The sequence below is a fragment of the Nesoenas mayeri genome, assembly GCF_963082525.1.
Source record: "Nesoenas mayeri genome assembly, chromosome: 2".
Taxonomy (NCBI): Eukaryota; Metazoa; Chordata; class Aves; order Columbiformes; family Columbidae; genus Nesoenas; species Nesoenas mayeri.
Genome location: NC_137543.1, coordinates 90,813,053 through 90,829,979, shown reverse-complemented (window position 1 = coordinate 90,829,979; position 16,927 = coordinate 90,813,053). Strand labels below are relative to the sequence as shown.

At 37.6% G+C, this 16,927-nt stretch overlaps 1 protein-coding gene across 4 annotated transcripts in view; it reads left to right on the top strand.

Moving 5' to 3' along the window:
* Nucleotides 1-16,927, top strand: part of LYRM4 (LYR motif containing 4) — a 93,179-nt gene that overhangs the window by 21,228 nt on the left and 55,024 nt on the right. For 2 of the 4 annotated variants that reach the window (XM_080338685.1, XM_080338687.1), the window contains exon 2: nt 1,145-1,265. In XM_080338685.1, coding sequence (XP_080194811.1) covers nt 1,145-1,265 — 121 coding nt within the window. Of the gene's footprint in view, nt 1-1,144; nt 1,266-1,693; nt 1,842-15,014; nt 15,057-16,927 lie in introns of those variants that run through there. The other 2 variants (XM_080338688.1, XM_080338686.1) reach the window with 2 other exon arrangements.

The following is a 16,927-nucleotide window of genomic DNA, read 5'->3' as shown; positions in this document are numbered from 1 at the left end:
TAATGGTACAGAGTGCCCCTGGCTCTTCATCTTCCCTCTTCTTCCTCTCCCCTCCTTAGTCTCCTCCCCCAATATTTTTATTTTACTACATAGTCTTTGGAGTATTTTTATCATTGTGTTTCAGACAATTTTGTGTCTCGTGTTTCACTTTTATGCAAGACTGAACACGATTATTGAAATATTATACTAGTTGGGGTGTTTGCAGCAGCCTTTTTTTAATTTCTAGTGCCGCACACAGTGTTTTACTTTCTACAGTAAAAATGATACTGATGTGAAGTGGTGGTAGAGACATTATCAAGATAGCTGAGCAGAATCAGTTTACTGCCATTCCTCGTTCCCCTCCCAAGCACGCATTTAATGAAACTATCTACTGCTCAGTCTGAAAAGTTTATTTTAATATTGAAATTTGCCTTATTTTTTATTGAGCAGTACACTACAGGCTGCATAAAGGATCTTTACTGAGCTTAAAAGACAGGAGACAGATTTGGAGATATAGCTGCTGCTTTGGACCTTCCTCTCTGAAAGCAGAGATCTTCCTACTTGCAGAGATGGTGTTCTGTTATTGCCTTTTAGTGGGAAAATGGATGAGGAGGTGTTGAACGGAGGGATGATATCTAGGAGAGGTTAGTGGTGAGAGGGAAGGAGCCCTTTTTGTTATGTTTAGTCCATCAGCCTGCCTTTGTTGACTGCTAGATGACAAAGTCAGAACTTGAATAACCTACAAGGTATTTAGTGGTTAGCTCAATGACCTTTAGAGCGTGCAGAATAAGAGTAGTCACACTGATTCAAAATAATTTGGGGGGTGATTTTTTTGTTCTTAGGCTTTTTGTTATGTTCATGAGCTTCGTAGTATCCATGCCGGGCATTCAACATTATGTTTACAGAAACAGCAAGCAATAAGGATTGGACTGATATGTAAAATATGAAATTTTTCTACAATAACTTCCAGTAAAACCACTTCTTTTTAATTAAAGAATCTGGTCACTGTTTCAGCTCATGGAAGACAAGACTCTGAATAAAAGGAGACATGTATACAACTGGGCAAAATATATATGTGTGTTTATGTATATTTATTTTTTAAAATAAGCATGTCAAAAACTGTGACATATCTACAAATACATGTCTTCTTATTGTTTGTGTTTAGAACATATGCCGTCAGAAGGATAAGAGATGCCTTCAGAGAAAACAAGCATATAAAGGATTCTGAAAAAATAGAAGAACTAGTGAAGAAAGCCAAAGCAAACCTAGAGGTTATTCATCGGCAGGTATGTTTATTTCTCTCATTTTATCTAAGAGTTGTATACTCCTCAGTTCACTACACTACAGATGGAAAAAATAAATCTGTGCTCAAAAGATCTCTGGATAAACAGTAGTTTTTGTGTGTCTGAGTTTGAGAGTGTGGGAAGCATCCATTTATCCATGATGATTGCAACAGGGGATTAGGAATGTCTGTTCCATTAACCGGAACAGGCTTTGCTATCAAAAGTTTATATGCTCTTCTGTTACCTTTTCTCCTGTTTGTTTTACTACCTCATACTCATATCTCATTTTGCTTCTCTGTTCTGCCCTAATTTTCCCTTGACTTATTTCAGTTCCTTTCCTCATGCTTTCCTCCTTCCATCGTAGGTTTAGAAGAGTGGCTGTGACGCTTGCTCCAAATCTTGTCTCTGTGTTTGTTTTTCCCCACCTCCAGATACAGTTTTGGAACAGCAGCAGAACAAGAAAATCCTAAAGTGAATTAAGTAAATGCTGGCTGAATGTGTCCAAGCATAAGGTGATAGATTTTTCCTTGGAGAAAGTTGAGTCAGTGGCAATATTTTTCTCTGACCTTGTCTGAGTAGATTTTATAGCATCTCTCTTCCTTCCACTGGATACCATATTATTTAGACATGAATTATACTTTGTTGAACTTCAGATACTTTATTACTTCTCACATACACCCACTGTCTATCTACAGTGACTGCTGGAAATTTGAAGAAAGTGAGCGTCTACACCTGAACTCTCTAAGAGCACTTGCAATGCAGTGTTGCTCCTTGCAGAATCTGAATTAACTGACACCAGTCAGAGCTCAGTAGTACTTTTATTAAATATCAAATGAATGTGTGCACCTGTTCCTCCATGGTCCGTTTTAAGATTAACCTTTTAACAACCAGCAGGTCAGTTAGCTGTATTCTTATTTCAGTAGGAAGCTTGGCCCTTTGATTTGTCAATTAAGTATGAATATTTTGATATCCCTTCCAATCCCAAACATACTGTGATACTGTGATTTTGGTGTGAATTACATTATTTATTTGGAACTTCTCTCAGGAACAGGTGTTGTTTTGTGCTGCCATAGCTATCTTTTTTTAAACCAAACGCTGCTATTTTTGTGTTTTAAAAGTGTTTCTTGAAGAAGCAATTTGGGTTGGATTGATTCAATGCAATTATATTTAAAAGTTGTGGTGTTTTATTTCATACCTGTAGGTGCTGAGTAGCATTTTCATTTATTCTTTTTGAAGTTTTATCTTGAAGAGCCTTGATATCCAGTGTTCTCCAGGGAAATATTAGAGCCTAGAGAAGACCATGAAAGAGGGGGTGTCACAGGAGAAGAGTCAGAGATCACTCAGATCTAGGCTAGTAGTTAGTTTATGGAGTTCTAATCAGTAAATTTAGGCATGTAAAATATTTAATAAGTACAGATGGATTGACAGTCAATACTACACTTAAAGCTACTTTGGAATACAAAGATTATTGCTTAAGCTTACTATACGTATCTTAAATGTTTTGTGCATGCAAAAAAAATGGCACTCACCAACCCACTGATGCCTGTTGTCAGGTAAGGGATCTCTCAGCCTTGTGGGGTGACCTTAAGAAACATTCCCATGCAAGGGGAGATCACCACCATGCAGGCAGCTGCTATAGGGGAGAACTCAACAGACCCTAATGGCTGCAGGTGTTTATAATGTAAAGTGGTTGATTTGTCGTCAGATTTCCTGCTGTGTTAATGCAGTTTCAGCCACTTATCAGCCCAGTCTCCAGCCAAACTGGAGGTTTCTGGGGTTTGGTGCAGGGTTCTCACTGGTAGCCTCACACAATAGGATTAACTTAAGTTAGGTTGACTTGCTGTGCATCTGCCTGGACTTAAGTTCAGTTAATTCAAACAGGAGGATGGCATCCACCACAGGGGGTGGCAAAATGCATAGGTCATGTTCTGCCACTTAAAGAAATTCTGCATCAAAGAAGAAACAGTTTGTGGATGTGGGATCTCCCACAGTAAAATGCTACAGAAAATCTCTTCTAGATTGTGCCTAAGAAAAATTCCTGTCAGCATGTCAGAAAATACTCTGTGATGGTTGTAAGTAAGAATGTAAACTTTAAATCTTTGATAAGTCAGGAAAATATTGGTGAGACTACCAAGGTAACTGTTTCACTGTGAGATGGATGACTGAACTATACTAAATTTATTTTTGTTTTAAAATTTCTTAACTAGGACCTACTTGGCATATTTTCATAATAGCAAGTACTTTCTTTTTCTAAAAAGAGTTCAATTTCAAGATATCAAAGCACTTGAAATATGTGAGAAATATTGCTTCTGCTTTGTAGATATTTTCCATGAGATACTGAAATGAGGATGCTGATTTGTAGTAGTTTAATATTCGGGGTACCATGACTTGCTGTAGGTAGGATTTAGCTCTCACTGGATCTATGAGCCTAAATTATAAACTGCAATTCTAAGTCAGATGGTGGTTTAATCTTGCTAAAATAAAAGCTTTTCAGCTTTTCTTTTGACAAAACATGGTTCTACTGACTCATCTGAGCCATAATAGATCTGGGACTAAAATAAAACTCTTCTCGCCTGAGTCTGTGAGCGTGCAGATTACCTTGTTACTGTAGACCCTGAAAAAAGATACCATTTCTCTCAAACAGATTCTTGACAGGGGTGAACTCTTTTCCTTCTAGGGTGTTGGTCTAGTCTTGCACCTTTTATGAAGTTTTCTTTTAGCCTGAAGATTTTCCCTCAACATCTGACAGGTGTTTCAGCTGCCTTGGAAAGAGTAGGAAGAGGAGCAGGCAAACTTGGTTAATGTCTGACTGGTGTACCCACTCTCTGTCCTTTGTAAAGGAGGAGTTGGGCTAAAGGACATTTTGTGTTCCTTCATTGCTAGTGAACATTTTGATCATACATAAACACATACATGTGCCTCTATCTACATAAGTATCTCTAACAATCCTGTATGTGAAGAATAGGTAACTGATAAAAGAAAATTATTTTTTTATTTTTACATGAGTCCTTACAAGACTTAATGTTTGGGTAATAACAATTATTTTTTTTAAGTCATTCCCAGCCCTTCACTCTTCCCTCCCAGCCCCCAAAGAAGGTTTTCTGAAAAAATTCTGAGAACTGCTGTCCTTTGCAGAATTTCTATTATGTTTCAATGTGACCTCACTTTCAGTAGTAAAGGAGGGGATAAATATTGGAAAAATAGCAACACTGTCTTAGAAGTAAGCTTGTCATCAGGACTGTTAAAAACCTTAGCATCCAAATTCATATTAATATTTACTTGCTGTCAAATTTCATCACAATCTGTGGAAAAAAAATCATTCTTGCTCCCCATTTAATTGAAAATCTAAGTAATGAAGTCATCTGACATTATTAAGACTTTATATGTAAAACTAACCAAGCATAATATACAGTGCTTTTCTTTTTAAATACAGGAGCACTGAAGCAAACATGAGATCTAGCATACAATTTTTCCTAAGTTTGGGGTTTATTATGATATAGCCCATCTTGGTATTGCTGACTTTTTCATAGCGTGTCGATAGAAATTAAGTAATATCCCACTTTGCTGACAATTTTTTGTTACTCTAAAATCAAATTTATATTCACTTTACATTCTAATTTATGGTTTAGTCATCAAAGTGACCATTGAAGTGTAAGGTTCATAAATAACTATTTGAATCAGCCTAGTGGGAAATGTGAAATAGTGACAGATTACTGTCATTTTGTTCATGTCAGTCACTGTACCATTTGCTTGAACGTTATAGAAGCAGCTTTATAAAGCTGAAAAGCATGGGGGAACATTAATCTCTGCCTTAGTTCTCCTCTGCTTGTTATTGGTTTCAATTTAAAAGCAGTCTGGCTATAGGAAGGAACAACTGATTCTTTTCTCAACACTGTGAAGATTTTTTTGTGTGTGTTTACTGTGTAAGCAGCACAATTTCTGATGTCTTCCCTGTAAAGAATGGTGTTGTGATAAATACATTGTCACGAGTAAGTTTGAAATAGAAAGTTTTGAGGGTAAGTCCTGAGGTCCTTTGAGGATTATCGTAACAGCAGTTCCCCAGCTATACTACTACAAGTTCATTTGTGAGTTTTCATTGTTATTGGAATACGTTAGGAGAATTTGCCCTGAAATGTTCCTGCTCAAGCCGAGATTCAAGATTTATAAAAGCCACTTTGAATATGGGATAATACTGGGTGTTTTGAAGTGTTTCCTAGGTTTTTTTTGTCATGCAGTCTCTTAAGTTTTGAACTCAAAATATGAAAGTGAAATTCAAAAGCTATATTAGACCTGTTTGCTTTGATTAAATCCCTGTTTTAATTTATAGGATATCTCATTCTTACCTATTCCTCCACAGTACTGTCTAGACACCCTTAGTTTTAGATTGTCGCTGGAAACCACCAGTCATCTTGTTGCTCAGCTAAGGATTATTTTGTTTCTTCTGGCAGCTCTGAAGGCTTTAGTATCAATTGAGCTGGTTTTGACATCATACAACTGCAGTACTCTTCAGCCAAACAGTTTTGATATTTCACAGCTTTTGTTTGCCCCTTTAAATAGTCCAAACTGATGAGAATGATGGTTTGCACAAAGCTTTAGCAGGGAGACTAGAGATGCACCGTGAGCAATGAGACAGTCAGGACGTGTGGATCTGCTTCCTTTACAGCTGACTGGTCATCAGCATTTTCTAAGGGAACAGAGGAACTTTTCTTGTTCTTTTGAGTTTGAGTTGTTCTTCCTGAGGCTCGACCTCTCTTAGTCTTCCCTTCAGATGTGAAAAAGAATGAAGGAACGTGGTTTTGAAGTATGAGAACTCTATTAAAAAGGCTCCACCGATAATGATAAATATTGAGTACTTGCAGCATTTTTCATGTTTGCAGCATGTTGTAAGTACATTCTAATCCTTGCAATATTCATTGATTTTAACTCCGTGTCTTTTAGTGAAATATGTCATGACTACGCCTTGATTAAGGTGTATGTCATACTTAGTGTGAGATTTCGGTCTCATATTTTTGTGTTTCTCCACATTTGCATTTCTGGTAAAAATTATCAGTATAGTCTTGTTTTGAAATTTGTGTAAAATAAGAACAGTTGGACTGTTCTTCTGGATCTACTTTTTTAGCAAGCCAAGTTGCCAGTGCAGCTGTATGTAATCAAGTACTGCACTTTCTTGAGGCATTCATTATCAGTATCTCATTTTAGCAATATCATAGATTCAAATAACAGTTGAATGGAAGTGGAAATGAGACTGAATGAATTAACTAATACAGCACTCATATTATTATGAACTGTTACTAATATATCCACAGCATAAGGAAACATATTTCTGTTTATCAAAATAGTATAAATATCTAAGCATGCTTAATAAATATTAGTAAGACAAGCATTTTCAATTATAGTGACTCTGAAAAACAAAAGGCAGAAGTACCCTAGTTTACTGTACTTGCTTTCAGCTTTATTGCTCATCCGTTGTGGCTTTATCAGCAAATACTCCCATTGTTTTCCATAGTTCAGCTCTAGTAATCTTGTGATTGATTTATAGCAATAGCATGTAAATTAGTAAATACCAAGGTGTATGTATTTCTGGACTGAAAGCATATTTTTGAGCATTTAGGGGACTGGTACCAATTTACACAGTTGTGAGCAACATTGAGAACTTCCTTGAGACAGTAAATTCCCATCTTGAAGAAACATTCTGTGTATCTGAACATACCTGTATTTATACTACAAAGCGATGTAGGCTGGATGCTCTTAGCAGAAGAAGGTTCATTATGAAAATTGTTAGGAGTTTTAGTTTCAGGCTACAAGTCATACTTCTGTCTAATTTTTATTATTATGTAAGAAAGTTGCAAAATACTGTGAAATGCATTCAATTACGTTAGCACCATTTTTGAAGCCAAGAGGAAAGAACACCCAGACAAGCTCTTTAGGTGCTCTCAGTACTGGGTGCAGCACCTGCACTACTGTTCAGGAATGCACATTATATTGGCAAGTCATGTTTTCCTGCTGGCAGCCAGTTATGTTCGAGCTACAATATGATTTCCTTTATCAAGTTTGTCACTACAAGGAAGTTTTCAAATCACAAATTAATTTAATTCTTTTCTTGAGAAGCTCCTTGAATTATATATATATTTTTTTTTTTCAGCTTCACAATGGCAATACCTCTTTTTCTACAAAAGTTTGTAGAGTTATAGTTCTTATCTGAGACGAATGTCATTAGAAATTTGGTGCTTTCTTACTAGTGTCATGTATTTCTATTTATTATAGTTGCATCTACATGTTCCAACCAGGATAGAGCCAAGATTATGCACAGAGAGAAGTATTGCTACCTCTCGAGCCATTTAGTTTTTTAAAGCAAGTGTAGACGCAGGAAAGAGCTTTCAAATGCCTCATGCAACAGAAGAGCAGGAGGTGATGACACAATAAAAAAAAGATCATATTAAACCCGTTTTATCAACTGCACGATATCAGTTTTTGAAGGTAATCAAGCATCTATTACTAGTAAATACTTGCAATGGCATCTAGAATTTAGTGAATGGTTGATATGAGCCTCTTGACCTTCTCTTACGTATTGCAATACTGGTGGATGGTTTTTAATTGCTTTAGCAGATCCTGAGTTCTCACTTGATTGGTTCCCTACATATATTTACCAAAATTATGTTGGAAGTCTGTGGCAAAGCCAAATACTGAATGTAAATCAGATTACTTTGTTTTTTTGAAGGCATTGGGAGGATTTTTCTCTGGATTTTTTTTTTTAATTTTAAAGCTCTTTGGAGTGATATTTTTAGATAATTTTATTCCTCAAGGTCATTTAAATCCTATTTATTATGTTCAAGTTGCACTTCTACAGCGTTTTGTAAATATAACTCAGGAAATAAGTATTTATATATTCTTTCATAACAGTAGCCTACAAGGAAGAATATGATTAAGGAAGAAATAGAAATCCTTAACATACCGTACATTTCAGTGCTTTTTGACTTGGAAAGAGATAGAGATGCAGGAGGAGGAAGATACAGCATGAGATGGATAATACCTGTCTTTTAGTAAACAAGAGAAAGCTTGAAATTGAAGTTGAAATGGGGAGGCATTAAATTCAGAGCTATACTGGTTTTGTATTCCAGTATGTGAGTAAATGTATTTCATATCCAGTAAATATCCATAAGGTTGGGGGCGAAGGGAGGAGGAACAAAGTAAAGAAAATGCAATAGAGTGACTTTGGAAAAGGTTTGGTAAATTTGAGCAGAAACCCAGATGAATCAGAACTTGGCCCTTCACTGGACTTGTTAGCACTGAGGTCCACTTTGGCTAGACTTTTCAAATAGATTTTTCATCTTGGCATGTAGATACGCAATATTGTAACAGATGCCAAGAGCCCAGAGCTGTCATATCAGCTTAATTTCTAGCCTCAGAATACACAGGACATAAACCAGACATTTTCCCCATGTGCAGCTGGCCTGGTGCTCCAGGTTACACCTGTGTGAGTCTCCAGAGCAGTGTTAGTCCTTAAGCTTTCATTTAACTCTCCTGGTGGAGAGCGAGATTGTATTTTCACAAGTGATCTGCTGCTGCTTGCCCTGCTGACTGAATTACAAGTGTCAGTTTCTGCCCACAATATTAAATACTGAAGTAGACCCTGCATTGAAAGTACCCTTTAGGCTACAAGCAAAGGCGATTCAGGGGTAGAATGAGGCTTTGTCTTTCTGATCTAAGAGCCCTCGTGTAAAACACAGCATTTGATGTACGCAGTAACCTTTCCTAAAAAAATAAAGGCTGTTGAGTGCTGGCAGCTGCTTTTAAAATACTTTAATTATCTGTCATAAAGAGCTGTCATTATTTTTGTTACATGTTTTTAGTGGCTAGTCCAGTGAGGCTGGAGCCTTATCATAAATAATAAGTAGTTATATAATGCATCCAGAGCATCTGACGCTATGCACAGAGGAGGACTGTCTGAAGGACGGGAGAAGGACTTACTTTCTAGTGAGCAATTTGGCACGGCAGTATGTCACATCCGATCAAGTAAATGCTAGGTGTAAACTTCCACGTGGAAAAGAGTAAGTTTATCAGCCTGGCTGGTCAGTAGCTTCTTGAAACAGTGGGTGGCACTGATTGAACTAGTCTGTGCTGAAGAAAGCTCCAGAAGCAAGGAAATCTCAAGTTTTCAGGGAGATGTGTTCATCTGCCACTTGACCATTCATGCTTTTTGCTTTCCTGTGGTTGGTAACTCAAGGACTTCTGGGCAGTGTGTAAATAAATATGGTTCATAGGGGTGAATGTTGCAAAGGAACTTCAAGGTGGCCTCTTCCAAATGAGGTGAATAACAGCAAGTACACTTGTGTCCTAGTATAAATATAAAATATTGCCAAGAGATGGAAGGTAGAAATAAGTGCTGGTAATTTTGATCACAGCTCAGGTTACTTCTGCCATGTTTCTAATCTGACTCTGTGATCTTGCGCTGATATCTGCCAATCCAGTTTGTTGTGATGCCTGAAGATTTAGTATCTAGCATTAACATATATTAACATTTTAGTAACTTGCTGTCTTTCTTGCTGCGTGGTGTGTGCTGCAGAGTAGAACATTTGTGAAGGATCTCTTTTACTGAATAGGAAAAAGAGAAGTATGGCAGTTTAGTATGTTATTTAAGAAACATATAACTGTGTGAAAGCCTTGCACCTGTCTTGTGACTTACGTTCATATCAGAACATAGATCTCTCCTGACTGTCCCTTTTCAGTGGTGTTATCATGGGGTAAACCAGTTTTAAGTACAGCTAGACCATGAGGAAATGAAAGGGATTGCTGTTTTGAGGACTTCTGAAAAAAAGTAAGAGACAACAGGGCTGTTATTACAGCAGTGATCTCTGTTTTGATTTCCCACAGTTTGTTGGTTGCTTTTTAATCTGTTGTTCTTTTATTTCGCTTTTCTGGCTGAGAAAATTTCCCTTCCTGGTTTTGTGCTGCTTGTTGAAAGGAGACGTGTCAGGTTCAATGGCACCGTGGCCGAGCAGGCACGCTTCCACCCAGGAGGAGCTTTGGCACGTTCGTCTGGTGCCTCAGATTCCCAGGAATGTGTTCTGCTGCCCTTGAACTGCAGCCTGTAATTCAGGATGACGATGGTGGTGTTGACGCCATCACTATCTGACAAGTCACCTAGTCCTGTAGCTGTGGTACAGTGGGGTTTTTTAATGACGTTTTCTCCCCTCATGCTCAGTCATCAGTCTCTCAGCATATTACAGTTATCATTTTTCCCTTACAACTAACAAAGGGAAGAGGGAGCATTTTAGCACCTCTTTGAGGAACTTGCATCCTTTTCTGGCCTTTCAGATGGCCATGCTTCTCCCCTCAGCACATTGAAAATACAGCATGTAAAATCTTCCCCTGCCATTCTAAATCAGATGCCATTTTGTTTCTTCCACAGATAGTTTGTCAAGTCTAAAGAATTTATTCTCATCTTCATTTTCAGCATAAGGCCAGTCTTCAAAGAGCTCTATTTGTTCTATGTGCTTCATGAATCTGGCTTCACGAGTACTTTTTATTTCCCCATCTTCTTACTTTCATGCTGCTTCTGTTGGTTCAATCACTAAAACTTTTCCCTTATCCCAATTGCAAAGGTGCCAGTTGTTTTCTTATTTTAAAATTGCTTGTCAAAACAAAACTGAAGAACCCTGCCAATGTTAACTGTCATTTCATAAAAATCTGTAGAAAAAAAAAGTTACTTCAAAAAAGAAAAAAGAAATAAGAAACCTTCTCCATGGTCCCCTGTGTCTGGTGTATGTGCATGTACTGTAATCTTCCAGGGGTCCACTGAATACCCCTGTGGTTTAGCATAGCATCAAACATGGTCTCTGCCACTAATACTATTGGACTGAATTTGCAGCCAGGTAAATTCACAGTGATCTAGTTTTATTTTGACAATAAACATGAACATATGTGCAGCCTTTATTTAAACTTCTTTCAAGCAAACAAGCTTTATCATTGACATGTTGTGTTTCAATTTTATCTTTTTTGCAGTAATTTGGATTCTGTCTGATGTCTCTGTAGTAAGCTGCTTTATTTGAGGGAAATGTGTTTGATCCATGAAGTTGTGAGGAAGGCCAAGCTTGAGGGAAGAAAGTTGCTAGACTCCAATGTCAGCATGTCTGATTCAGCCCTTGGAAGTTTCAGCAGGGAAAACTTTTCTAGACAAGAGTGTAGAGAGAAGTTTAATTAGTGTTTACGCAGTCTCCTTGGTACTGGTGCATTGCTGCTGTCTTTAGCTCTGTGCTTTCTGAGGTGAGCCTGGGTTTTTTTTGGCCATTAAAAGCTATAGCCGCAGTACCCTTCATCTTGGTGACAGGCATTATGCCAGTACATTAATTCTGAAGGCAACTAAAAAGAAGAAGGAAAAAAGGAGCCCAAACTCTCCCAGTCACATTTAAATACAAATTGACTGATTCCTGTTGTTATTCTCTCGGGCATGTCAGATGGTTGCTCCCCGCTTCAAGGTATGGGCTGCGTGAATGTCCTTCCTAGGCTGTTTGCTTTGCAGGAATTGAACCGTTACTAAGCAGAGTTTCGAGTTCACCTTTATGATTTGGGCACCTGTAGAATGTACATAAATACATTCTCTGAAACAAAGACCTGCTGTGAACCTTGTAAACAAGGTCTTGTCCCTCACCTTGGAAGTTACAAATATTGCAGTGTAGTGGCTAAATAATATGTTCATGGTCTTTCTCCTGTGAGCATAATTCACTTGCTGAGCGGTTGCTTTGGTAATTTTTAATCGTATTTTCATCCAAGTGTATGGTTAATGAGAGCATTATGTGACCTAATCCCTTATCCTGTCACATTAATACAGATCTTGTTTGTAATTCTCTTGGTTTTGTTGTTGACCCAATGTTTTGGTTACATGTTCAAATGATCTTAGTTTTAATTGAAAGTACTTTTCGTTTCATAGCAGTCTAATTTGCACATTTGTCAGTAGTGAATACTTATTGGGGGAGGGTGAGTACTCTCTAACTGCTTGTGCCAGTAGACCTCTGGGAGGTTAATCAATCTTGTGCTTTTTAATTGACATCAATAATGTGTTTACATTTATCAATATTTCTTAATTGTCAGGTTATAACAGCAGAACTTCAATAATAAATCATGTCAATGGTTAACTTCATACATTAGATTTTTAAGAGTCTCCTTAAGCAGTTTGACATGTTGTAAATTGCTTGTAAGAGATTTGTATGTATGCTTATGGGGGAAGTAGAAATAGCTATGCGAAGTCGTGCTGTAGAATAATACATTGACAGTAAAATACCTTTGCCACATGTATGGTATGCTTTAAGGGTAAAAACAAAAAAAAAAAGGAAGTAAATCTTTTCAAAGTGCGAGTTTTGTACCAAATAGTGTTGCATGACAGAACACTCACATTTGTTGTGCCATCCCAAGGGACTTGTCGGAGCTGGGACTGTTTCCCTTCTCTCAGCTGTACAAGCGAGGCAGAGGACAGAGAGAATCACTAGCACTGCTCCTTTATAGAAGTAGCAGTGACCTCTGGGTCACCCTGATTTTAACTGTGCATTTCACCACATGCCTGTCTCTAAGATGTCGAGGTGGAAATGAAGGAGGCTACTTCTGTTTAAATGTAAGCACATGTTTAAAGACTTTTGTGCTTAGGGAACTAATTGCCCAGGTTCCCAAAATACGCTCACAGCAGGAATTAAAGTGTGGTATTCCAAGCCTTACAACACCATCGGTCTCAGTAGGTATCCCTTTATGATCTACCTTGCTCTCTTCTCTGTCCTCCTTAGATCCAAGTGACAGTAGACTGGAGAAGAAAATCTGCTGAGACAACAGGCTGGCAGAATGCTGACCACAGTGTTTGTGTCTGTCTTACCATGCTTTATGGGCCACACCAAAGGCAATATTCTTACATTAAAAACCATGCCTAATAGCAGTGAAGAAAGACCAGGATAGGAAAAGAGAGAAGTAGGGAAGCAGCTATTCGTGGGGTTTGCAATTTTACTTGTCTTTTTAACTGAGGTCCTAAAGGTGAACCGCAGTTTTTCAAGTAAACATACATGTACATACAAAAAATTGGATAAGTCTTTAATGTTGTTAAACTCAAATATGATATAAAATTAATTATTTTAATATCTTACTGTGTAGGACCTAATTTTACAATGCTACTTGTAGAAGGAACTGTTGATGAAATTAGTTATCTGAAATGCTGTAGAATTAAATGGTATTTTACATACAGTTAGAGGTACACCATTTGTTTTGGTTGAAAGTGAGATAAGAAATATAAATGCTTATTTTCAGAAAGAACAATAGGTGAGGAGCTGGAAGAGCTGAAGAATGAATATGACTAACCTCTAATCAGTTGAAACAGTAGGAAAAGAATATTTACATATCTGATTATAACAAAGCCCCTTTATCAAGGGGTGAGTAAAAAAATCACCAGGGTCTCAGTCCTAGGGAAAAAAAGGACTGGTTTAAACGTCCGAATCTTGATGAAGGTAACAAAGTTCCTTGTCCTTTGAGCAATTCAAAATCAGACGTGTCAGCATTTGCATTCCTCTTGCCTTTCTTGGTCTCCATCCTGGATTCATCCTCACACTGTACTCTAGCATAGCACTCTAAAATACTGTATTTATCTGTATTTTAAATAAGATACTGTAAGTTGAAAACTATTGTTAATAGATCAATAGTTTTTATTTCACTTCTTCGAACTTGTATAAGAGAAAAATGGCTGGCAAACAGCTGAGTTAAACACTAATATGAAGCCTGATGCCATCCTACCCAGTGTCATGATTAGAATTTCTATTTCTGTAATTCCTGTCTACTTCTTAATAACTGAAGCTATCAGGTGTTGCCCTAAAAAAAAATATCAGACCCAGAGATTTTGTTGGCAGTGTACAAAACTAAGATGTCTGTACTCTAACATCAAGGCTAGCTTTTATATGAAAAGACAAATTAAAATATTAAATGTTTCAGTTTTAGTCTAGCAGCCATTTTGTTGACTTGCAAATGTTAAAAGTAATAAATTAAGCCTCTTTTTTTGAAGGAGACAAGACTGATAAGACACGGCTATCTAACGGACAAAATTACAGTGGTTACCACATCAAATCACATTAAAGCAAAAGATGTGTAATCAATTTCTTTGTGAAGGGTAAAGCAATTCAGAAGACAAAACCATCAACACTTTCTTTAGCATAGCAGATTAAATACATTCATATTACATGTAGAGGGCTTTGCAGTAGAGTGCTTGTGTGAATAAGCTGTGTTTAGTTTCAAAAGCAGGTACCTGGGGTGCCGCTGGTACGACATGTCAGCCCAAACACTGCCATGCAGGTTCTGGGCTAGAGATTGTTTGCCTCTATGTCTGGAAGGGGAAGTTGGGTTGGCATATGAATGTATGAGCACGAGTCTTTAAGAAGTGGTGACCTTTCAGTGGCATTCAAATTGTATTTGCCCTTTTGACTTCAAACCTGCCAAGATACCTAAGATGTAGATGAAACTAAATTTAGTTTGGCTGATAGCATGAAGAACATAAAATCTTGTGTGAATTAAGTTCAGAAAAGAGTATTTTCATGCACTCTCCTCCAAAAATGTATTTAATTCCAGCATAGCCTGAATGGCAGGTTAAACTATTAATAGTTCAATTGCCAGGTTTTCCAGTACTTTTGAGGAAGACTGAAATTGCTGCTAAGAGGTCATCAGGTAGGTTATGATTTAAAACCTAAGTGAGCCTGGTACAGGAAACTTATCTTTTAACCTTCTTTTCCTCAGGCATCCTACCTCAAGTGAATACTGAGGCTACTGAGAAAGTAAGGAGTGTAATGAATACCCGTAATGTATATCCTCATAGGCTGAACAGAGAGGATGGCTCTTTTGTTCAAAGGGTACCTGGGCAGATTGATAGCAAGGGTGGGTCTGGACTTGTGTTCACACATTTGTGCTGACTACTGTTGTCACTTAACAGCCCAAGGTACTCTGGAAGTCACTGGAGTGTAAACTCCAAAATTACATAAGCATTCAAGAACATGATCTTTCTCCCTCTAATACAATTTCATATTTGAAATAAATCAATGTAGTATAAAAGTAGAACTTGTAGCGTTTTTCATCTTTTGGTAAAGTACAGGCCATCTATGTTTCTATTCCTTTCCTAAATCTTCAGCTAAAAGAAAAGTAACTTCATGTAGCTATCCTGCTAATCTGTGGGCAATACTTGCTTCCAGGAGTAATGCACAAGCTCCACAGTGCACTTAATATTTTTCACAAGTGTTTAGCATGTGTGTCGCCTGTTGTAAAGCTGAAAGCTCTGGGTAGGGGCATGGTGGGGCTTGAAGTGCCCAGTAACCATGGCCACCCATGTGCTTGCCATCGTACAAAGAGCCTTTGAATCACAGCTGGACAGATTTCAGTGATGGTACTTTCGATTTCAAAGGTTTGCAGTGATGTAGAGTTAAGAATTTGTATTTCAAAAATGCTACACAGTTTTTACCATTCTGTGCAAGTCACTAGTGAGTTCATACCTGACTCTCCTGTCATGATGACAGTTAATCTGGAAGCAGGGCAGATAATTCAGCGAAGATCAGCTTATATGTTTTGCATATCCATGTAAGGTGGTAAAATCCGGCTGTGTAGCACATCAGTTTCCTCAGTGCTGCTTGATCTTGGTTTTCATTTTCAACTTTTCATTTAAGTAAGATTGGAGTTCTTTATTTGACTTGCTGGCTAAGGCTTTTTAAAATGTAAATAGCAGTCTTGTACCTCTAATACAGAGTGCTGCAAAGCTGAGAGGAGGAGAGTGTGACCTATTCTTACAAAAGAAAACAAAACTGAGAAAGGGTGGAACATAAGAACAGAGAGATCCAGGGTTTCCCACCGTATAGTAATGGATATGACCTTTAATATTGAGTCCTTTGGATCAAATTTAAGTTGGCATTAAAATTTTCTAATAAATTCCCTGCTGAATCTCAGAGGTTTTTTTCCTCAGATTTAATTCAATAAGGTCACAATAAAGCAAGTGCTGTCTGTGCTATTGTAATTGCTCTCAGCAGGCTGATAATGTTATTGCAGAGAAGTGCCAGCTACTGTGCTTTTATTTCTTTCTTCAAGCACTCTTCTTCCTATGTGTTTGCTCCCCTTGCTCTCAGGTCTACCTTAAGTAGGAAGTGAAGCTGTTTTAAATGCCATTTGCTTCTCATTTTAACATGTTTTTATAGTAATGCTTTCCTGAGTCTCTTCAACAATGGGAATTAAAGTGTAGCCTGTCTTATTGCAGAATAATTGGGGCCTTGTGTTTCCTTTCCTTAATTCTTATCCAACTTTTAAGCATTAGGTTCAACCTCTAAGTTCTTAAAAGTTGATATCCCTAAACGTGCAATGTTTAGTTCACTTTGGCTTGGTACTTTCAGAGTTATTGAATAGATGTACAGCTAAAGGAGTTCATCTTAGGCTTGTGGGGGGGGACACTGAATACCCACTGTCCTGTGTTTCATAAAAAAATTACAAATTGCAGCTCATCACAGTAAGACATACGTATTTAGGGTCCTGCACTTATAGATTAATACCACAGCTTCTTTTGCAATGTGACTTTCAGAACAGCATTGCTAATGTGGTGTTCCTTGTATGAATGAAAAATTTATGCCTAGCATGCTACCAATAGATCTGTTACTACTGTATTAGAAGTAGATCAG